A 24,093-nucleotide genomic window follows, 5' to 3' on the forward strand; every position below is an offset into this window, starting at 1 on the left:
AGCTTGAATGTTTTGATTTCAAGCGTCAAAGGAAGTATGAAGGAGAACAAAGTGCGTCACAATGTCTTTGGTAAACATGGTTTGTGAGACATGAATGGTTATATCCGTCCCCGCAATTAAAGAAGAAGGGAATTCTGCGGATGTTGCATAAATTCACATCTCCTGTACGGTGTCAACCAGACCAACAAGGGCCAAACAATTAGCAGGTAAGTCCTGCTGCTGCTGCATAAGCAAGCAGTCGGAGCAACAGAAGTATAAAATGGAAGGACGCTGGAGTTTAAAGAAAAAGGACGATCGAGAAAAAGGTCATCAGAGAAGAAAAATGGCTAACGGAGGAAGCAATGGCAGAAAACTTTTGATTACAGGTAAGATAAACCTCTTTCTTGGACTCTTTTTCTGTGTTGAGCAACTCTGCATATTATCTATGACATTTTGACAGATATTCTAGGACATTCATTGGAGAAGCTAAGTTTAATGCTGCTAGTTAAAAAGTACGGTATTCTGTATGTCATACGTATGAATTATTTTACCATCAAATTAATCCTATATTTTACAATATTCTACTTTCTAAATGCTTTTTAAAACCAGTTTAAAAAAAATTTAAAATCTAAACTTTTTCCACATTTGACTTTTTAAACAATCATATTTTATTGTTTCTCTTATTTGTATTTAATTCTAACCTTTTCTTTCGTACCATTATCTTACAGGTAAGAAAAGGTAAGTTGCGTGGCAAACACTGGTCGGTCCTGCCAGGATTCCGGTTTTTATTTAATTTTTTTTTGCGGCTTTTTCATAAAGTTGCAGCAAAATTGCAATGTTTTGAAGCTTTTTTTGGCTCTATAACATTGAACTAACTTGTGATTTTATCAATGTGTTATCAATGTTTTTAGTGTTTATTCTAACATTAACTTAAAAGAGCAACATTGGAAAACAAATACTGTGATGTTTCACTCGTTTTATATCACAGACTAAAAAGTAGACACTAGAAGGCAGCAAAACTTACAGCTCATGATCAAATTTCTGTACTGTTTATTTTATGTCTAATTAGAGACAGAAACACTACTAAAGCCTTCCTCCCTACCAACCGGAACAGCTCGGTTGGTAGACTGGCGGTGCCAGCAACTTGAGGGTTCCAAGTTCGATCCCCGCTTCCGCCATCCTAGTCACTGCCGTTGTGTCCTTGGGCGAGACACTACCCACCAGCTCCCTATGCCACTCACACTGGTTTAAATGTAACTTAGATATTGGGTTTCACCATGTAAAAATGCTTGGAGTCACTAGGGAAAAGCGCTGTATAAATATAATTCACTTCACTTTACCTTATTGTCCACAAGTTTGTGTATGTTTTACGGTTGAAAAGTTTAGTCAGTATAAACCAGGGGCCACCAACTTTTTCGAACACTGTATATATTAAGTTCAATTTAAACTTTTTTTTATTTATATATACTGTACATATATTTTATTTTATTTTTTAAGACAGCAGCCTTGGGTGGTTGTTATTGGCTGATTTGAAATTGACATTGTTTATCATTGTGTTTCTTGTTTTCCCAATTTTGGCTGGTGTTTTTATTTATTTATTTTTTTTTGTAATATTCCAAGGGCCAATGATAATCGTGATGGCCCCTGTTCCGCACTTTGTGCACGCCTGCTGTAGAAGGTATCTGTTTATGGCCACTGTAGTCTTAGTACTGTAGTATGTTTGTTCTGGTCACATGGTTTTTACGTCAGCACCAGCAGTAGTGAAATCGGCTGTCCACCTGGCGGGTTTTTCCTGTGTGATAAAATAGGGGATAAAAGGGTGAAGTCTATCTTAAACTGCCACATTTTTTATAATCATTTATTACTGCCTTAGCATATATCAATGTTTACTTTTGAATTTAGAATATATCAACACCAACTCCGTACTTTGGAGCATTGTTCACGGAGTATCGTAAGCTTCCCGTCGCAGGCTAGTTATGATGGCCATGGACTCGTGGTCGAGGGAAGAGTTGTTTGATGTTGGATGCTAGAAAATGTCCGATGCGTTGCAACAATCAGCTTTCATGCATTGTTGCAGCTCGATGATTTATGAGCAAGCCATGCAGTGCGTTTGCAAGACAAGCGAGTGTAGCTGATAAATATAATATATTTTTATGTTCCCGTTTAGATGAAGAATCACACATAATACTCACGGAAAAAAGGGGGGTGCAACCAAGCGTCTTTCTGTGTCGTTTTTGCCAATACCGGGTCTAAATAGGCTGTCAAAGTGTATCAACATGTCAGATTACATCCTCATCCTTCTACTATCCAGGTGAGATGCATGATTTATGATCTACAATAAACTTTAATGAGCAAAGAAAGCACCTTACCACTGGATGATGTCAACATAGGCACACACAGTAGTGATCACGCTATAAATAGTTTGTGTGCGTTAGCATTTATAATAAAATCACTAATACTTGGTTAATATATAAGTCACCATATGTAAATGGAGTATTGCTTTTTTAAATTGGGTTTTATGGGCGGAATGGGGGACCTTTCATTGGCTTCACTTTAAGCTGACTTATTTAATCTTATTTGTGTCATTATCTGTGGTCTGGATCATGTTGTTTGTTATTTTCTGTAAGTTTTGGACTCTTTTAGTTCCTGCTTACGCTCCCTGGTTTAGTTACCATGACGACTCATTAGTTTCAGCTGCCTCATGTGTTCGGATCACGCACCTGCTCTAATAAGAGACTATTATTTAAGCCTGTTTTTGCCAGTTAGTCGGCTGGCGACATTACTCTGTTCATGCTTCATGATTCTTGCTCTGTGTTTCATGCTCGCTTCATGCCACAGATTTATGCTTTTTTTCATGAGATTGTTCGCTTCATGCTATGCTAAGTAAGTTTTGTTTTTTCATGCCACAGTTAGCAAGTTTTTTGTACATTGGTCTGCCTTCTCCTTGTGTGCCTTTTTGCTTGTACCCATTTTGATAGTGAATGATTTAATATGTTCCTACCTTCACACCTGGTCCGGAATTGTCCGTTTGCATCCCGGGAAAACAAACCCCGCAGCAAGCTGCGACCCCCCCGTCATGACAATGTGCGAGTTATAATCCATCCGTCGTCATGTCTTTCATAAATATTGTGAACGACAGGCACAGTGAAATAAAAAGTGCAGTTACCCTTTAACTTGTACATTTTTCAGACAATTAAATTATTTTTGACTTTATCATACTCATAATTTTTAAAAAAAACAAAACATTTTTATAACAACAAATGTGATTTTTAAAAGGGTTTTTGGGAGATTTACTCAAACTTCAAGATACATTTTTAAAATCACAGTGTTGCATTTTGATTAACCCTCATTAATCCCAGTAAATTTCTTGCATAATTGTAATTACCAGTGATAAAAGACCCCATTGTTTTGACACAAATGCAATTTAATTGTCTGAACATCTGAAGGAACTTTTAAAAATAATTTTACTTGAAGGCACATCATTTTTGCATTGACTTGATCACAACCGTTTAGGTACTCCCAAATACTGCACTCCAAATACATTGTGTAGTTAAACCGCGTTATACATAATAAATGTGATTATTCTTTTGTGATTAATCGCATGTGTTGTCATGTTCACTTTGACAACATAAAATGTGAGATGAGTTATTACAATCAAGAAGGGGTGGAATTAAAAAAGGGGTTTTATGCGTGTACGGTTTTTTTGTTTTTTGTTTTTTTTGCCTTTGGCTAGCAATGTCTTTCCTTTGACATGTTTTATTTCTATCATCGCCCATTTTCGTCAGGTGATTTACAATAGTTTATCTATTATGGCTAATTTACTAAAATATATAATAAATCATCCAAATATCAAACAACTATTATGTATGTATTTTTTTTAATTTTTTATCAAATATACAAAATACACATTTTTTGCTGCAATATATAGGGATGTATACAGAGTACCGGTATTTTTTAGGTACCGGTTCCTAATTAGGTCGGTCTTTGAGGACCATGAAAATTTTGGACTGATGACACTTGTCTGTATTTTTTGTTCCAGCTGACCGACGTAATTATGATACGCTGTCACAGTTCCTTCAGCTGCTACTGCTTCACATTAAAATCAGCTTTGAACAATGACAAATAAGGAAGCAACACCACACAAAAGTTTGTAACTGGTGATGTCCGATAATATCGGACTGCCAATATTATCGGCCGATAAATGCTTTGAAATGTAATATCGGAAATTATCAGTAAAAAAATTATTGGTATCGGTTTGAAAAAGTAAAATTTATGCCTTTTCATTATGCCGATGTGTACACTGACGTAGGGAGAAGTACAGAGCGCCAATAAATCTTAAAAGGCACTGCCCTGGCATGCCAGCTCAATCACACAATATCTACGGCATTTCACACACACACACACACACACAAGTGAATGCAAGTCATACTTGGTCAACAGCCATACAAGTCATACTGAGGGGGGCAGTATAAACAACTTTAACACTGCTACAAATATGCGCCACACTGTGAACCCACACTAAACATGAATGACAAACATTTCGGGAGAACATCTGCACCGTAACACAACATAAACACAACAGAACAAATGCCCAGAACCCCTTGCAGCACTAACTCTTCCGGGACGCTACAATTTACACCCCCCTGTGACCCCCTACCCCCCCACCTCAACCCCCTCTAGCTCTCTCAGGGAGAGCATGTCCCAAATTCCAAGCTGCTGTTTTGAGGCATGTTAAATAAAAATCATCCACTTTGTGACTTCAATAATAAATATGGCATTTTTTTTCCCATAACTTGAGTTATTTTGGAAAACTTTGTTACATTGTTTAATGCATCTAGAGGGGCATCATAACAAAACTCGGCATAATGTGTTAATTCCATGACTGTATATATATCGGTATCGGTTGATATAGGAATCGGTAATTAAGAGTTGGACAATATCAGAATATCGGCAGAAAAGCCATTATGGGACATCTTTATTTGTAACACGACAATATTTCCTCTTCAAAAGGAGGGAGTTGATAGAAGACTTCCCGGAGATGTTACAGTACATCATGTTGGAGGTGTTCTATACCTCTTTTGCATTTTTTCACATCTTTATTTCCATAAATTACAATTAGTACTGATAAGAGCATTAAAGGCCTACTGAAATGAGATTTTCTTATTTAAACGGGGATAGCAGGTCCATTATATGTGTCATACTTGATCATTTCGCGATATTGCCATATTTTTGCTGAAAGGATTTAGTAGAGAACACCGACGATAAAGTTCGCAACTTTTGGTCGCTAATGAAAAAGCCTTGCCTGTACCGGAAGTAGCGGACGTGGTGCGCGTGACGTCACGGGTTGTAGGGCTGGCTCCTCACATCTGAACATTGATTATAACCATAGCCACCAGCAGCAAGTGCAATTTGGACCGAGAAAGCGACGAGTTCCCCATTAATTTGAGCGAGGTTGAAAGATTCGTGGATGAGGAAAGTTAGAGTGAAGCACTAAAAAAAGAAAAGGCGACGGCTCCAGGGGACAGCAGTGTGAGCGATTCAGATGTTATTAGACACATTTACTAAGATAATTATGGAAAATTCCTTATCTGCTTATTGTGTTAATAGTGTTTTAGTGAGATTATAAAGTCATACCTGAAAGTCAGAGCGCTGCGGTGAACGCCAGTGTCTCTGAGATGAGCCAAAATCACAGCTGCCTTTTTGACAGCTGCAGGAGGAGATCGCATAATCCACTCAAGTCTCCAATAAGAGCCGACGTAATATCACAATTTTCCCATCCAAAAACTTTCTGGTTGACGTAGAGAAACATGTTTGCTTAACCGCTCTGTGTTAAAGCTTCACAACAAACAAAGAAACACCGGCTGTGTTTCGGTGGCTAAAGTCGGCCGCAATACACCGCTTCCCACCTACAGCTTTCTTCTTTGATGTCTCCATTATTAATTGAACAAATTGCAAAAGATTCAGCAACACAGATGTCCAAATTACTGTGTAATGAAAAGAGACGACTTTTAGCCGTAAGTGGTGCTGGGCTAATATGTCCGCTACAACCCGAGACGTCACAAACACGCGTCATCATACGAGTCATCATTCAACAAGAAACTCCGCGGGAAATTTAAAATTGTAATTTAGTAAACTAACCCGGCCGTATTGGCATGTGTAGCAATGTTAATATTTCATCATTGATATATAAAGTATCAGACTGCGTGGTCGGTGGTAGTGGGTTTCAGTAGACCTTTAATAAACATAGGTATCGATCAGGAATATTGATAAAGGTATTGTATCAATAAAATCCTAACGATACACATGGCTACAGTACAACAGTGACCAAAAACTCTTGTCCGACTCTTTCCCGTAGTGTTGTACATGGTCGCCGTGTGCAGCGCCGTTCCCATCAGTGACCTGCTTGACCGAGCCTCTCAGCACTCGGACAAACTGCACTCTCTCAGCACGACACTCAGCCATGAGCTGGTGAGTAGCTTTGAATGCCATCTCAACTAAAAGCATTTATTGGATTCAATTTACACCAGGCGATGAACACACGGTATGTCTTTTCCTTCCAGGACTCTCATTTCCCTCCCGTAGGCCGGATGATCATGCCTCGGCCTGCAGTGTGCCACACATCCTCACTGCAGACACCCAGTGACAAGGAGCAAGCCCTTCAAGTACCTGTAAGTTATTTTATTTATTTTTTTGCAACCTGCTTCAGCCCGGTGCACTTTTGAGGACAACTCTAATAGTGTCAGAAATCAGACGTGAGATAAAAAAAGCATCGGGTCTAGGACTGTATCTCTCAGGTTTAAGGCATTGTCGCATCAAGTATTTAATATCAGCTGCACTTTTAATGTTTTATTCTGCCCATCATTCACAATCCCTAAGCAAGACAAGAACACACATGCCTTTCCTTTTTCTGCGTGTACTCAATAGTGAAAAACTGCTAGTAAGAGGCGGCTAACATTGCATGATCTCCGCCTATAGAGCGCTCTAAAAACCAACCGCCGTCAACCTTTTTTATACGGTACACATGCTGAAAGTATGTATGTAGTTTTTAGTGATACTGATATTAAAGTACCAATGATTGTCACACACACACACACACACACACACACACACTAAGTGTGGTGAAATTTGCCCTCTGCATTTGACCCACTCTCTTGTTCACCCCCTGGGAGGTGAGGGGAGCAGTGAGCAGCAGCGGTGGCCACACCCGGGAACCATTTTTGGGTGCCAAGCAGGGAGGTAATGGGTCCCATTTGTATAGTCTTTGGTATGACTCACAACCTGCCAATCTCAGGGTAGATACTAGCCACTAGCCCACTGAGTATTGGACATTGAAATAACGATACCGCCAAAACCAGATTTTTATGCTCTAAAAATAAGTTTTCAAATCAAAATATCGATTTTTAGTTTAGGGGTTTCCAAACTTTTTTTTTTTTTAAAGTCAAAGTATGAAGGGGCCATACTGATATTTTATTTTAAAAAAGTTAAACAGATATTGTGTCAGCTTTGTATTAAAAGTGATAAGGTGACTAAGTATTTTTGTATAATTATTTGTTAAAAAAGTTCAGCTTTTTGTCATTGCATGCAAATTATTCAGCTTTTTTATTTATTCTTTTTTTTTTTTTTTTACACCATTGCTCCCTCCCCATGTTAGAACAGCATAAAAATAAGAATGTGTAACTGCATACACGTATTGTGCAAAAGAAAAAAATCTGGCTGTACAAAAATATTATTTAGTTACACATTTATCGGTATTCATTATAGCTGTTGTCATTTTTAAAATTATTTAATTAGTTATTTTTCTTTTTATCAAACCAACTCAACTTTGTTTAATTTTAAGTTTATGTTGATTTTATATATATATATATATATATATATATATATATATATATATATATATATATATATATATATATATATATATATATATACATGTAATTCAATCAATTTTTATTTATATAGCCCTAAATCACAAATGTCTCACAGGACTGTACAAACCACTACGACTACGACATCCTCGGAAGAACCCACATAAGGGCAAAGAAAACTCACACCCAGTGGGACGCCAGTGACAATGATGACTAGGGGACCGAAAGCAATGGATGTCGAGCGGGTCTAACATGATACTGTGAAAGTTCAATCCATAGTGAATCCAACACAGCCGCGAGAGTTCTGTTCAAAGCGGGTCCAAGACAGCAGCGAGAGTCCCGTCCACATGAAACCATCCCAAGCAGAGTCGGATCAGCAGCGTAGAGATATCCCCAACCGATACACACACACATTATATATATATATATATATATATATATATATATATATATACATATATATATATATATATATATATATACACATATATATATACACACACACACACACACACATATATATATATATATATATATATATATATATATATACACATACATACATATATACACATATATATACATACATATATACACACATATATATATATACATACATATATATACACATATATATATATATATATATATATATACACACACACACATACATACATATATATACACATATATATATATATACACACACATACATACATATACACACACACATACACGCACACACATATACATACACACACACATACATATACATACACACACACACACACACATATATATTTACATACATGTCTAAGATAATCCAGAGAATAGTGCTTGATACCGTGGTAGAGCTCAATATATGTGTGTGTGGGAAAAATCACAAGACTACTTCATCTCTACAGAACTGTTTCTCAATCGTCAGGAAATTGAGGGAACCCCTCATGAAACAGTTCTGTATGGATGAAGTAGTCTTGTGATTTCTCCCACACACTCATGTATATATATATATATATATATATATATATATATATATAAAATAAAAACAAAACTTTGTGTTATTGTTGACTAAGTAAACTAAATTAAAACAAATCAGGGTGCGCAAAAACAGGAACTAATGGAGACAGAAACAAAACAGAACATAACTAAACAGAACATGACCACAAAGTCATGACATTCACTATGTAAAAGTGCTTTGAGTCACTAGAGAAAAACGCTATATAAATATAATTCACTTCACTAACTGCACATTTTTTAATTTATTAGACTATAATTATGCAGACACACCAACAGTTGTTAAACTATCCTCTCCCTAGATCAGGGGTGCACAAACTTGCCCCCGAAGGCTAAAGTGAAATGTACGAAAGTGACCATCATCCATCCATTTCCTACCGCTTGGCACGTTCAGGGTCGCGGGAGCCTATCTCAAGAGAGACAGACAACATTCACAATCACATTCACACACTAGTGACCATGAGAGAGGAATTTAGCCTTATAACTATAAAGGTAGTAGAGATCATCAGATTCAATAGAAAGCAACAAGTAAGCCTGTAAAATTTTTTTTTTTTTTACATTCATCCATCCATATTCTACCGCTTTTCCCTTTGGGGTAGCGGGGGGTGTGGTCCTGTCCAAGGTTTCTCATAGTCATTCACATCGACGGCCCACTGGGGTGATTTTTTCCCTGCCCTTATGTGGCTTGTGCTGCCCTTTGAGACCTTTGTGATTTAGGGCTGTATAAATAAACATTGATTGATTGATTGGTTGGTTGAATTCACAAGACAGAAAAAAACAAGACAAGTCATCCCTCACCGTGGTGTGACTATTTTTTCGTTTTAATACCATGATTTTAATAGTCCGGCCCGCGTGTGCACAGATTTTCCTACATGCGGCCCCTGAGATAAAATGAGTTTGACACCCCTGTTCTAAATAGACGCAAAACAGAGGCCGTGGAACAGTTCCGGTTTTGATAAATCACACTGCGCGTGCTAATAATTACAATTGCATTTCTTCACCCAGTATTGTGGACATTGTGATGATCAGCCTATATTCTGCATATTCATGAATACGTTTTGTTCACTTAGGGGACGCAGTCCTCTGCTCACAAGTTTAGTAGATCAGCTTTGTGTGTGCTATCAAATTTGCACGTGTTGTAGTAGATCAGGCCTCTTTTCCCCTCTGCTTAAAAAAGTATTTCCTGTTTGACTCGTGCAGGAGTCGGATTTGCTCTCCCTGGCTCGCTCCTTACTCCAAGCCTGGGTAGACCCCCTGGGGGTCCTGTCGTCTTCGGCCAACACCCTGCCTCACCCGGCCCAAAGTAAAATAATAAACAAGATCCAAGAGTTGCAGGAACATTCCAAGAGCCTGGGAGATGGCCTGAACATCCTCTCTGGCAAGGTATGCACTCGCCACACCACTTTGTGCCCCTCACTGCGAATATTCATTTTTTTTCCCTCCCCCGTCTTCTGACGCAGATGGACCAGGCGGCTCAGACCATCTCCTCACTGCCCTACAGAGGAGGCGGCAATGACGGACAGGACAGGATATCCAAGCTGACCAAGTTCAATTTCCTCTTGTCCTGCTTCCGCCGCGACTCCCATAAAATTGACAGTTTTCTCAAAGTCCTCCGTTGTCGGGCAGCAAAACTGCAACCCCACTTGTGCTAAACACTGCCCAGCTGGAAATTTTGTCGTCGTGCTTTGTTTTTTTTTATCATTTGCCAAGCTTTATATTTTAAAAACACAACATTATGGCATTACTATGCATTCATACATACAGGTGTGAAGAATGGATTGTCTTGGTCTGATATCAGTGAAAAAAAGATCAGATTGTATTAGAACTCATACAAACACTCCTTGTTTACTTGTGTCCAGCTCCGCAGGTAGTTAACGTCTAAATGTCCTCCAATAAACACACAAAGTTGGTCTTTTCTTGTATTTCAGTCAAGTCATTAACAAAAAGGTAAACATGGTAGGCTATTGGCTACTAGGAGCTAGCAGCTACACAACAGCTAGGCACACAATAGCACTCAAGCTTAGACATATGTAATGGGTCTCCTTAATTAAACAACATTGAAGTCTAAAACCGAACATTAGTCAATATAAACAAGGATTACATCATTATTTACATATTAATAACAGATAAAGTTCCAAAAGTAGAGGCGCCGTAGAAAGTGTCCAGTAACAAACGTGTCTGCATCAATATGTGAGTTTATTTTAATAATGTTTGTGGCCACTCCACTTCAACTTAATTCAGACGGCTAATAATAAACAGGTTTATGCTTTGAAATACCCATCATTGCCTGAGTAATTTCACTTGATCAAGCCTTTTCCAACATTCCACATCATAAAACAATAAATGTACATACGGCTGTACATCAGTATTGACTAAAACCCAGCGTTCCAATAAGAGTGTTTTATCGGAAGTTGAAAAGTTTTATAATTTGTCACACAGTCTTATTATCCGCAGTGTTCAAAGTGTAAGAAGAAATGTGCGGCTTATAGTCCGGACTATGCGGCAATTATATTTTGCTCACAGAAAATGTAAAATGCATATAAATGCTGAATAATCACTTTTAGACTGATTTGGCTATGAATTGAGAGGGAAAGGGGGAAAGAAGAGAGAGACACGCGTACACCACCTTTGTACTTCGTCTAACAGGTGTGTCAAACTTATCATCATGGAGGGCCACATCGCAGTAATGGCTGTTTTCAGAGGGCCGGCTTAAAAATGTTTTAATTTACATTATGCATGCAGGTAATAACGTGATTATCCATCCATCCATCCATTTTCTACCGCTTATTCCCCTTCGGGGTTGCGGGGGGCGCTGGCGCCTATCTCAGCTACAATCGGGCGGAAGGCGGGATACACCCTGGACAAGTCGTCACCTCATCACAGAGCCAACACAGATAGACAGACAACATTCACACTCACATTCACACACTAGGGCCAATTTAGTGTTGCCAATCAACCTATCCCCAGGTGCATATCTTTGGAAGTGGGAGGAAGCCGGAGTACCCGGAGGGAACCCACGCATTCACGGGGAGAACATGCAAACTCCACACAGAAAGATCCCGAGCCTGGATTTGAACCCAGGACTGCAGGATTAATTGAAATGCATGTGCATTTGATTATTATATTTTTTGATGTACAACTTGCTTTAAAATCATAAACAAAAGGTGACAATCAGATATTTAACTATTAGTTTTTATCTCCAAAAAATTGCTTTGCAATACAGTAAATAATATAATTGGCATGATCAGATAATGTTAGGTTTAAAATATGCATTTTTTTTTCTGTCAAAAAAAAAAAAAGTATTTTATTCAAACTCATTTTTTCCAGGCTTTCATGGGCCACATAAAATGACAGCATTGGCCCCTGGGCTTTGAGTTTACCACCTGTGGTCTAAAAGCTCTTTCTTGAATTCAAAAGTGTTCCTCACCTTCTGTATCAAAGTGCACTTGCAACTGTGGTGGATAACTTTGCAGTCATTCTCAATAAAAAAAAAAAAAAGGAGAGGGATTACTTCTATTGAATGTGATGTTTGGCTGTACGATACCTGAAACTGAACTTTTCGCCCAAATTTTCATCAAAAATAAATTCCTGTATAAAATGGGGAGTAGGAAAACCCCAAGGTAGTAACAAAACGTCATTTCTACCACTTAAACACAGGTGTACCATAATAAAGGGTTTATTGACACTTTCCTCCAGCCATAAGAAATGCAGTTAGGTGACAAGAGCTGTAGTGTACTTCTATTGTGCTTTATCCATGTGCTGTGTACCTAACAGTTTATTTCATCATTACAAAAAAACAGCCCCCTTAGGCGCCCCAAAATAAAAAATTTTGAGCCGCCCCTGGACACATGTGACGTTCTCCCTGCTGATAAGACAACAACATCGGCTCTTGTTGTGACCGCCGCGGTTCTCTTCTGCAACGAAACTGCTTTCTCTGGTGGTGTGGATGCTTTTGGGGGACGTTGCGTGTTCGAGTATGAAGAACAAACACAACAAGCAGGCGGAGTTTGAAGATGTGTCGTCTTTCGACGTGACTCTGCAGCAACTCAACGACTTGCTGACGGACGACGGCGGCTTTTACTGTTGGCCAGTTAAAAACTTTCACGAGGTTTATCCACGCATCTACGTCGGGAATGCGTGAGTTATTATTTTAACCATTATTATTACTATAGTATTTTATCAAAATTATGAGGGACAAACTGTAAAAATAAATCATTAATCCATTTGTTCATTTCCTGTTAATGTCTGGTTATTTTCCGTTTCAAAATGTTCTATCTACACATCTGTTAACATGTAATAATCAACAAATTATTCTGTTGTTTGGATACTTTAGATTAGTTTTGGATGATACCACACATTTATGTATCGATCCGATACCAACAGGATCATACATTGGTCGTATTCAAAGTCCAAATGTGTCCAGGGACATATTTCCTGACTTTATAAACACATACTTACTTGCCAACCTTGAGACTTCCGATTTCGGGAGGGAGGGGGGCGTGGTTAAGAGGGGAGGAGTATATTTACTAGGGCTGCGAATCTTTGGGTGTCCCACGATTCGATTCAATATCGATTCTTGGGGTCGTGAATAGATAATATATCGATTTTTTCGATTCAATTCGATTCTCGATTCAAAAACGATATTTTTCCGATTCAAAATGATTCTGTATTCATTCAATACATAGGATTTCAGCAGGATCTACCCCAGTCTGCTGATATGCTAGCAGAGTAGTATATATATTTTTTTTAAAAAGCTTTTATAATTGTAAAGGACAATGTTTTAAAAACTGATTGCAATAATGTAAATTTGTTTTAACTATTTAACAATCCAAAAATATGACTTATTTTATCTTTGTGAAAATATTGGACAGTGTGTTGTCAAGCTTATGAGATGCGACGCAAGTGTAAGCAACTGTGACACTATTGTTCTCTTTTGTTAATTTTTATAAATGTCTAATGATAATGTCAATGAGGTATTTTTAATCACTGCTATGCTGAAATTATAACTAATATTGATACTGTTGTTGATAATATTCATTTTTGTTTCACTACTTTTGGTTTGTTCTGTGTCGTGTTTGTGTCTCCTCTCAATTGCTCTGTTTATTGCTGGGTCAGGTTTGGTTTTGGAATTGGATTGCATTGTTATGGTATTGCTGTCTAGTGGTTTGTTGGATTGATAAAAACAAAAAAAAAATTTAAAAAAATAAAATCAATTTAAAAAAAAAAAAGATAATCGATCCTGAATCGCACAACGTATTCGAATCGATTTTTCCCACAGCCCTATTACCTTACCGCTAGATTCACCAAGTCAAGTATTTCATATATATATATATATATATATATATATATATATATATATATATATATATATATATATATATATATATATATAAATATAAAAGAAATACTTGAATTTCAGTGTTCATTTATTTACACACACAACACTCATCTACTTATTGTTGAGTTAAGGGTTGAATTGTCCATCCTTGTTTTTCTAACCATTTGCATGTATAGTAGATGGCACTATTGTCCTGTTTAAGAGTGTCACAACATTGCTGTTTAAGGCAGACAAACTGCTTTACAGTAGACGAAAACGGACTGCTGTTGTGTGTTTTACCGCGCTGGGAGGACGTTAATGAAACTGCCTAAAAATAAACCCACATAAGAAACCAAGAACTCGCCCTCGATCATTCTACAGTTATATCGTCCTTGGGCAGACACGCGTTTTATAGACGTCACTCAGGTCCGCATGGAACTGGAGGGCGCGTGGCCTCCAGCTTCGCCTGAATTTCGGGAGATTTTCGGGAGAAAATTTGTCCCGGGTGGTTTTCGGGAGAGGCACTGAATTTCGGGAGTCTCCCGGAAAATCCGGGAGGGTTGGCAAGTATGATAAACATAATATGAATTTTTATAAAAAGGAAAAAAGATTTTGTGACGATAAAATATATCGATGTAACTATAGTAGTATCGACTAGATACGGTATTGTACTTGGTATCATTACTGTGGATGTTAGGTGTAGATCCACCCGGGGCATTTGTTTACATTGTGACGCCAGGGAGTTATTGAATCCTCCTACGGTGTGTAGTGAAGTATGTTTAACTATTCCTCGTCCTGCAGGGATGATACTTGTAAGAAACTGACTTTGTCGCCATGGAGGCGAGGATTATTGATTTACAAGTAGCTAACACTGCAGACTGATGGACGTTTGCCGGTAGTAAGCTAGCCATGTCTTAAAGCACCTCTTCCCGAGAACGTTTCAGTGTTTTAACTTCACCTTTATCGTTAGTTTTTTAGCCAAAATGCGTCCGTCCTCCCTTTTCTGTCTACACACTGTGTCTGCTTTTAAGTATTCTGTGATTGTGCGCTGCCGAACATGCTCCTCTGCTCGTAAAATCAGCAATGTCACGACGTGATGACGCCCGGACACCGGTACTTTTCAAACAGAGTATAGTACTGTTTTTGATTCATTAGTACCACGATACTATACCATTAGCGGTATACAGTAGAACCCTACTATACAGTAGAACTCGCTTATGTGGACAACCTGTCTATTTTGTCCACCGTGTACTTCATAATGTCACAACAATTGCTAATAACACCACAACTTTAGGCAACAATGGAAATTAACGTGGACCCTGACTTAAACAAGTTGAAAAACTTATTGGGGTGTTACCATTTAGTGGTCAATTGTATGGAATATGTACTGTACTGTGCAATCTACTAATACAAGTTTCAATCAATCAATCAATCATAACACGCCAGACCAAGCAGACCAACAGCTTACTTTGCCAACTTTCTTCATTAGAACTTTTAACTTTTTTTTGTCTTTTTAGTAAAACTTTGTCTGCTTACACTTTTGTTGTCGCACAATGTCGTATTGTGGCTTTATGTTGTGTTGGTGGCTTCATAACTTACCAAAGTCGTATCAAAACTTTAATAGATTTTTGAGCACCGTATGTAATGTTCTATATTTTCAATGGCACATTTAAAATGTTGGTGTTGTTCACTTGAGACCCATCATAGGGCAGTCCACTGTACACATATCTCTTATGTTTGACTGCCATCTACTCGTCACACTTTTTACACCAGGTACCAAATAAAATAGCTTTGAGGTGAGTGAGCTCAACCAAACTTATTCCTTACATTAGGCGCACAGGGTTATAAGGCGCACTGTCGAATTTTGAGAGAAAAAAGGATTTTAAGTGCGCCTTATAGTCCGAAAATACGTTACTTAAGTGGAAGTCAAAGGAGCTCAGCTCTGGTGAATTCCATGCCCAAGAGTGCTAAATACTGTAACATGGTGCTTACACTAAATGTTAACATAACGAGGTGTCCTCACTCGTGTTGCAAATGATTTAGACTACCATAGGTGTACAGTATGTTCAGTTATTTTCAGCGGTTGTTTGCATTCACGGTGTTTCCTGAACGAATGCAGGTCGGAGGCCAACAACGTGATGCGTCTGAAGCGTTTGGGCATCACCCACATTTTGAACGCGGCCGAGGGAAACTCCCTCATGCACGTGAATACCAACCCTGAGTTCTACGCAGGCACAGGCCTGGTATACCACGGTGTGCCCGCCAGCGACACGGATCAATTCGACATCGGCATTTACTTCGAGGAAGCCGCGGAATTCATCACTGAAGCCCTGGCGTACAGAAACGGAAAAGGTCAGCGCATGTTAAAATGTTTTCCGTAGGGCTAGAAAGGATACGTGATTTTGCAATGCATTGTGGGGCTGTGGTAAGCATTTTTGTGGCCCAATGCTTTTGTATACATGGCTGTACTGTAGTCACGGTAATAAAAAAAAAAAAATGAATAACTGTACCGAGACAGACTAACCCAGAGTTGTCAAAGACGTTTTCACTGAGGGCCACATCACAGTTATGTTTGGCCCCAAAGGGCCGCTTCTAACAGTTAATACTATTACACAATTTAATGCATTTTATTATTATTATTATTATTTTTTTTAAACTAAAAAGGTAAAACAAATATGGTAAGTTGCAATCATTTCACCAGTTTATATTACTGTAAATGGAAAAACAGTACTGCTGTTTTTATGGTAAAAAATAAAGGCAGCTCAGTTGCTGAAATTTGACTGTAAAATGTACATTTGTTGTTTTTTTACTGTAAATAAAAAAAATGCAATTTTACAGTAACATTTTATCACCTGAGGTGCAAGATTTTTTTTTTTTTTTTAATGCAAATCAACAACTGTAGATTTTTTGGTGTATCACTGTAAATGCCAAAAGGGAACCACAGTTTACTACAGTGAAAAAAGTTCAGTTTTTTTCATTCAGAGAAAAATGCTGTAAAAACCACAGTACATTTCACAATTTTACCTTGAAATCTATGGCTACTTTTACGTTGCACAATTTGATGGACAACTTGCTTTAAAATTGTCATTATTATTTATTTGTATTTAAAAAATGGTTTAAATGTTTGATAATATATTTTTCATAATTAGACAATACTTAAGTTAACATAATTTGCGATTACATGGAGTAAATATATATTTTTCCTCCCAAAATAGAAAGAAAGAATACATTTAATAAGAAAAGTTACATTACATTATTGATACATATTTCCAGGCTTTTGAGGGCGAAATAAAATGAAGTGGCCCCGGGCCTTGAGTTTGACACCTGTGCTCTAACCTGTTAACTCTCGCTACCCTGAAAAGTAGGTCAAAACGGTGGAATTGATCCATGAGCACGTCCAGTGGCCAAGAGATTTCAAAAACCTGCCACCTTTTTTGAAGCCAAATTCGTCGATATCTCGTCAACAGAGTCCGGTTTTATACCTGGTGAAGAATTTCAGAATGCACAGCCTGTTAAGGCTCTACTTCGTTCAAATTACGCTGAATCTACGTCTATGTCCGGGATGTTTTGTAAGCAGGTTATACTGGAAAAAAAACCAAGCTCGTTATTACTTTTAAACTTTAATCACCTCTTCAATAATACTCATTCATTTGTGCTTACCCATGACTTAAAGTAAACAGACATTTTTTCCCCCCAGGATACTGAATAAGCCCTTTTCCACCAAAAGAACTCTAGGTTCCTGTCAAAGTATGTGGTTTGTGTTTCCACTGCATTTCACAGTTCAGAGTAGTTTATACAAATCATGCTGATTACATATGGAGGAGTGGTTTAATATCTTTCCATACCGGGGGTCGGCTCTTTAGCGCCGCCCTAGTGGCTCTCTGGAGCTTTTTCAAAAATGTATGAAAAATGGAAAAAGATGAGGAAAAAAATATAAAAAATATATTTTTTGTTTTAATATGGTTTCTGTAGGAGGACAAACATGACACAAACCTCCCTAATTGTTATAAAGCCCACTGTTTGTATTAAACATGCTTCACTGATTGGAGTATTTGGCCAGCGCCGTTTTTTCCTACTAATTTTGGCGGTCCTTGAATTCACCCTAGTTTGTTTACATGTATAACTTTCTCCGACTTTCTAAGACGTGTTTTATGCCACTTCTTTTTCCGTCTCATTTTGTCCACCAAACTTTTAACCTTGTGCATTAATGGACAAAGGTGAGTTTTGTTGACGTTATTGACTTGTGTGACTTCAAGTTAATCGATGCTAACATGCTATTTAGGCTAGCTGTATGTACATATTTCATCATTATGCCTCATTTGTAGCTATATTTGAGCTCATTGGATTTCCTTTAAGTCCTCTTAATTCAGTTGAATTCACACTATCTGTATGTAATATGGCTTTTAATTTTTTGCAGCTCCAGACAGATTTGCTTTTGTATTTTGGGTCCAATATGGCTCTTTCAACATTTTAGGTTGCCGACCCCTGTTCTATACTGATAACATTTAAATTAAAAAAAAGTGGAGCGATGCGAATACCCTGCTGATGCACTGTCGATGTTCGTTATTTGGTGATATTTTGGAATGTCCTTATTCCGTAGGGAGGGTATATGTGCATTGCAGGGAAGGATACAGCCGCTCGCCCACCTTGGTCATCGCCTACCTGATGCTTTGCCAGAACATGGACGTCCACAGCGCTCTGGCCACGGTGCGACACAACAGGGAGATCGGACCCAATGACGGCTTCCTTCGCCAGCTCTGCAGACTAAACCAGAGGCTGGCCGCCAAGGGAACATTCTGGAGCAAATGAAGCAGAGACAAAAAGTTGGTACTCACACTGCAAAAATTGAAATCTAAGTAAGATTAAATATCTCAAATAAGGGTGATATTTGCTTATTTTCTGTCTGATAAGATAATTCTTCTTACTAAGCAGTTGTTATGTTAGAGTGTTTTACTTGTTTTAAGGGTTTTGGTCCTAAATTATCTCAGTAAGATATAACAGCTTGTTGCTGAGATTTGATGACTTATATTGAGTAAAACATGCTTGGAACTAGAATATCAACTGATGCACAGCTGCGTCATTAACACTCACAAGTATAAAACTACTTTGTTAAAGTAATATTTTTTTCAAGCATGAAAAAAAAATCATGATGCCAAGCGCATATCATTATGTCAAGATAATGTCACTGGCATTTACTTAATTTAAGAATATTTTTCAACATATTGACCAAAATGGTTTTATTTTGTTATCTACCAAGAAAGGTGCACTTGTTATTAATGAGAATGTACTTACTTTAAGGTATTTTTGGGTCCATTGAAGTTAGCTAACTTTACTTGTTTTGGAAAGTCTTGACAAGCCAATTGTTTTTGTTCTATTGGCAGATGATTTTGCTAAGTTCAAATATCCATCCATCCATCCATTTTCTACCGCTTATTCCCTTTCGGGGTCACGGGGGGCGGTGGCGCCTATCTCAGCTACAATCGGGCAGAAGGCAGGGTACACCCTGGACAAGTCGCCACCTCATCGCAGGGCCAACACAGATAGACAGACAACATTCACACTCACATTCACACACTAGGGCCAATTTAGTGTTGCCAATCAACCTATCCCCAGGTGCATGTCTTTGGAAGTGGGAGGAAGCCGGAGTACCCGGAGGGAACCCACGCACTCACGGGGAGAACATGCAAACTCCACACAGAAAGATCCCGAGCCTGGATTTGAACCCAGGACTGCAGGAACTTCGTATTGTGAGGCAGACGCGCTAACCCCTCTGCCACCGTGAAGCCCTTAGTTCAAATAAAATACCCTTAATTTTTTTTTTCTTTTTTCTTGTTTTTGAACATTGACTTTTTGCAGTGCAATTACCTGTGGACTGGACGGCTGACAAGGTAACTGTAATTAAAACGAGCCACAGCTTGCAAATTCACTTGTGACTTTGGCCAAAGACATAACATAGGATGACTGATAATAAAAGGATTTTCTTCTATTTGTGAAGTTTTTTATTTTCATGTTTTTTTTTACTCATGGCTGCTACTTTACCGTTGTATGTTTTGACTTCAATAACAATATAGCTTCCGTACATGCACAAATCTTTCTTCCTTCAGCTAATAATAAAAAAAACAAAATGAGTCCGTGTTAATTCCTGTGGTGGAATCCAGGTTCAAACCGCCATGCTTTTATTTTTAAGCCTCATTTGCATTGAACAGGAAGTCATTGTGTGCATGCATTATGACTGTGCAACTCGACAGTAATGGCAATGGGTTATTCTTGTATAGCGCTTTTCTACCTTCAAGGTACTCAAAGCGCTTTGAAACTATTTCCACATTCACCCATTCACCCATTCACACACACACACACACACACACACACACACACACACACACACACACACACACACACACACACACACACACACACACACACACACACTGATGGCGGGGGCTGTTAGCCAGGCGCTAACCGGGACCCATCAGGAGCAAGGGTGAAATGTCTTGCTCAAGGACACAACGGACATGACTAGGTTGATAGAAGGTGGGGATCGAACCAGGAACCCTCAGGTTGCCGACATGTAGTTTTGTTGCTGCTGTTCCAAAGTGCTGAGCGATAAAGTAAACGATACAATATGTGTTGACAAACTGAAACCTTTTTCTGAAGCGCTCAAATTTTATGACGACTTAAGTGGGTACATTTTAGCGACAATAAGAACATGACTCACTATTGTCTTTATGACAAGCACTTGACCTATCAACATGACTTTAAAGCTGTTATTTTGGTAAAATGACTATGGTTGTTTTACTACTTATTATTGTGACGTTATTAGAAAATAATGCTAATGGTTTTAAAATATTTTTCTTTTTAGTATTGTGGTCCACCGTTGTACTCTAGTCTCAAACATAATTGTAGCAGACTATAAAAATGTTTTTTTTCATTACATACAAAAATCAAGATGCGCTCTAACTTTAGAGATAGGTAAAAACATGCAATCAATGTGAAGTGTAATGTAGCTTTACCTTTTTTGCGTTTTAATTCAGGGCCATATCGCAGTTACGGCCGCCTTCTGAAGGAACCATCCATCCATTTTTTACCGCTTGTCCCTTTTGGGGTCGCTGGAGCCCATCTCAGCTGCATTCAGGCGGAAGGCAGGTTACACCCTGGACAAGTAGCTATCTCATCGAAGGGCCAACACAGATAGACAACATTCACACACAAGGGTCAAGGGAATTAAAAAGAATATACATAAATTATGCATGCGGATAATAACCTATAATTATTCGTGATTAGTTGACATACATATGATTTAAAAAAAAAAAAGTATATTTTGACAGCACTATTATAAATGTATAAAAAACCTCATGATATTACACAATTCCTCATATGCATTTGATTAGATTTTTTTGTACAAATATTTTTGTATGTATATGTCAATAACTTGCATTGAAATTACAAGTAAAGGTGACAAGCAGATATTTCGGAATTTATTTTTATCTTTACAAAAATATTTTATATATATTTGGCATGATCAGAGAACGTTTATAAAAAGAGCATTTTTAGTAAAAAAAAAAAAAAATTGTTCAGGCTTTTTGCTGACATGTTTTGACACATGTAATTAATAAACCAATCAGTGCTACTGGCACAACAGCCTGGCAAGTGGGAGAACTCAACATCAGAAGTGCAGGTATCCTGTTTGTGTTTGCTTATAGTTAAAAAAAGAAAAAAAAAGGAACATTGTAATTTTTGAAATTACTAATCGTGTAGAGGGTGAAATAATCGCATAAATACTATTATTATGGCAGTCACGTGACTTTGCCCGGAGAGGCAGGCCTCCCTAAAATGGCTGCCGTTTGTCAGGTAAGCTAACTTGATAGCAAAGTCGTATAATTAGCTATTAAACACTCCATTTAAACCAATTGAACGATTCTAATGCTTTAACAGGGTGCCAAGTATTCCAATTGAACTATTCTTTTTACATGTCTTGTATTAATTCATACAAAATAAGTTGGGAAAATGATGCTATCGCCATTAGCCATGCTATGTTAAGCATTGTCACAAATTAGCAAACATGCTATCAATAAACCACTTGAATCAATATGATAAAAACATTAAGCCAAAATACATTTGTGGTACTACTCCGTTTTGGTACCATGAATACCTAATGTAAACTATATGGAAAGTTACAACTCTCATTAATAATTAATACTTTTGACAGTGGTCCCCAACCTTTTTTGCACCACCTTTTCAGCCTTTGGCTACAATCTGTCACATTTCTATTCCATCCATCCATCCATCCATCTTCTTCCGCTTATCCGAGGTCGGTTCACAGGGGCAGCAGCCTAAGCAGGGATGCCCAGACTTTCCTCTCCCCAGCCACTTCGTCCAGCTCTTCCCGGGGAATCCCGAGGCGTTCCCAGGCCAGCCGGGAGACATAGTCTTCCCAACGTGTTCTGAGTCTTCCTCGTGGCCTCCTGCCGGTCGGACGTGCCCGAAACACCTCCCTAGGGAGGCGTTCGGGTGGCATCCTGACCAGATGCCCGAACCACCTCATCTGGCTCCTCTCGATGTGGAGGAGCAGCGGCTTTACTTTGAGTTCCTCCCGGATGGCAGAGCTTCTCACTCTATCTCTAAGGGAGAGCCCCGCCACCCGGCGGAGGAAATTCATTTCGGCCGATTGTACCCGTGATCTTGTCCTTTCGGTCATAACCCAAAGCTCATGACCATAGGGTGAGGATGGCAATGTAGATGGATCGGTAAATTTAGAGCTTTGCCTTCCGGCTCAGCTCCTTCTTCACCACAACGGATCGATACAGCGTCCGCATTACTGAAGACGCCGCACCGATCCGCATGTCGATCTCATGATCAACTCTTCCCTCACTCGTGAACAAGACTCCGAGGTACTTGAACTCCTCTACTTGGGGCAAGGTCTCCTCCCCAACCCGGATATGGCACTCCACCCTTTTCCTGGCGAGAACCATGGACTCGGAGGTGCTGATTCTCATCCCAGTCGCTTCACACTCAGCTGCAAACTGATCCAGTGAGAGCTGAAGATCCTGAAGATTTGTTTTTGATATGTTAAATAGCCCCTAGTGTGCGAATGTGAGTGTGAATGTTGTCCGTCTATCTGTGATGGCCCTGCGATGAGATGGCGACTTGTCCAGGGTGTAACCCGCCTTCCACCCGAATGCAGCTGAGATAGGCTCCAGCGACCCCAAAAGGGACAAGTGGTAAAAAATGGATGGATGGATGTTCATTAATGTGCATTGTATCATGTCACAAAATTATAACAAATGGCAACTTCCTATGAGTTTTATTGTACATAAACAAGCTCATTTGTGTGTCTAGTGCACAGGTGTCAAACTCAAGTCCCGCGGGCCAGATTTCACTACAAAAAGTCAGTGTTCAAAAACAAGAAAAAAAAAAAAATTCTAAAATTTGTGGTATTTTATTTGAACTAAGCAAAATTATCTGCCATTAGAACAAGAACATGTGGCTTCTCAAGACGTTCCAAAACAAGTAAAATTAGCTAACCTCAATGAACCCCAAAATACCTTAAAATAAGTATATTCTCACTAATAACTGATTAGTTTAGTTTAGTTCAGGGGTCTCAAACTCAATTTACCTAGGAGCCACTGGACACAGAGTCTGGGTGAGGCTGGGCCGAAAGAAAATATTAAAAAAATAAAATAAAATGTTGCATATTCCTTAGCATGTCTAGTTGTATAATGACGTTTCAAATTGTATTCCTTGTGCATCGCAACTTTCTCTGTGCAAATAAGACACGTCGGGCGGGGTGCCCCTGTGCTCAACAAAGAAATATTGCATCTCCCACTTTTACTGGAATTGTCTTTGCACATCACTAACCCTTCTCTTCCCTCCAGGCTTTGAAAAAGTTTGGGGTTGTGGAATATATTTGTATTTAGCTGA

The 24,093-nt window shown here is 38.5% G+C and overlaps 2 protein-coding genes across 3 annotated transcripts; both read left to right on the forward strand.

Moving 5' to 3' along the window:
* Positions 1–300: 300 nt before the first annotated feature.
* On the forward strand, positions 301–10,762 carry LOC133541539 (prolactin-like). The gene is made up of 5 exons (XM_061884994.1): positions 301–365; positions 6,335–6,447; positions 6,540–6,647; positions 10,059–10,241; positions 10,319–10,762. Exons 1-5 carry the CDS (start codon positions 323–325, stop codon positions 10,508–10,510), a joined length of 639 nt encoding a protein of 212 aa, XP_061740978.1. The 5' UTR covers positions 301–322; the 3' UTR covers positions 10,511–10,762.
* Positions 10,763–12,698: 1,936 nt separating this feature from the next.
* LOC133541070 (dual specificity protein phosphatase 3-like) lies at positions 12,699–20,161 on the forward strand. 2 transcript variants are annotated; one of them, XM_061884153.1, is made up of 4 exons: positions 12,699–12,995; positions 16,295–16,527; positions 18,776–18,998; positions 19,806–20,161. In XM_061884153.1, exons 1-3 carry the CDS (start codon positions 12,805–12,807, stop codon positions 18,982–18,984), a joined length of 633 nt encoding a protein of 210 aa, XP_061740137.1. In that variant the 5' UTR covers positions 12,699–12,804; the 3' UTR covers positions 18,985–18,998; positions 19,806–20,161. The 2 variants fall into 2 exon arrangements, with proteins under 2 accessions (XP_061740137.1, XP_061740136.1); XM_061884152.1 differs by having other exon boundaries at positions 18,776–20,161.
* Positions 20,162–24,093: the final 3,932 nt, after the last annotated feature.

This window comes from Nerophis ophidion, linkage group LG23 (assembly GCF_033978795.1).
Source record: "Nerophis ophidion isolate RoL-2023_Sa linkage group LG23, RoL_Noph_v1.0, whole genome shotgun sequence".
Classification (NCBI taxonomy): domain Eukaryota; kingdom Metazoa; phylum Chordata; class Actinopteri; order Syngnathiformes; family Syngnathidae; genus Nerophis; species Nerophis ophidion.

Excerpts from the sequence above, each read along its gene's own strand:
- LOC133541539 (XM_061884994.1), top strand. The coding sequence starts at position 323 with ATGGCTAACGGAGGAAGCAATGGCAGAAAACTTTTGATTACAG. Across the intron at positions 366-6,334 it reads CAGAAAACTTTTGATTACAG|TGTTGTACATGGTCGCCGTG; the intron begins GTAAGATAAACC and ends TCTTTCCCGTAG. Across the intron at positions 10,242-10,318 it reads TGAACATCCTCTCTGGCAAG|ATGGACCAGGCGGCTCAGAC; the intron begins GTATGCACTCGC and ends CTTCTGACGCAG.
- LOC133541070 (XM_061884152.1), top strand. The coding sequence starts at position 12,805 with ATGCTTTTGGGGGACGTTGCGTGTTCGAGTATGAAGAACAAACACAAC. Across the intron at positions 12,996-16,294 it reads CGCATCTACGTCGGGAATGC|GTCGGAGGCCAACAACGTGA; the intron begins GTGAGTTATTAT and ends GAACGAATGCAG. Across the intron at positions 16,528-18,775 it reads GGCGTACAGAAACGGAAAAG|GGAGGGTATATGTGCATTGC; the intron begins GTCAGCGCATGT and ends CTTATTCCGTAG.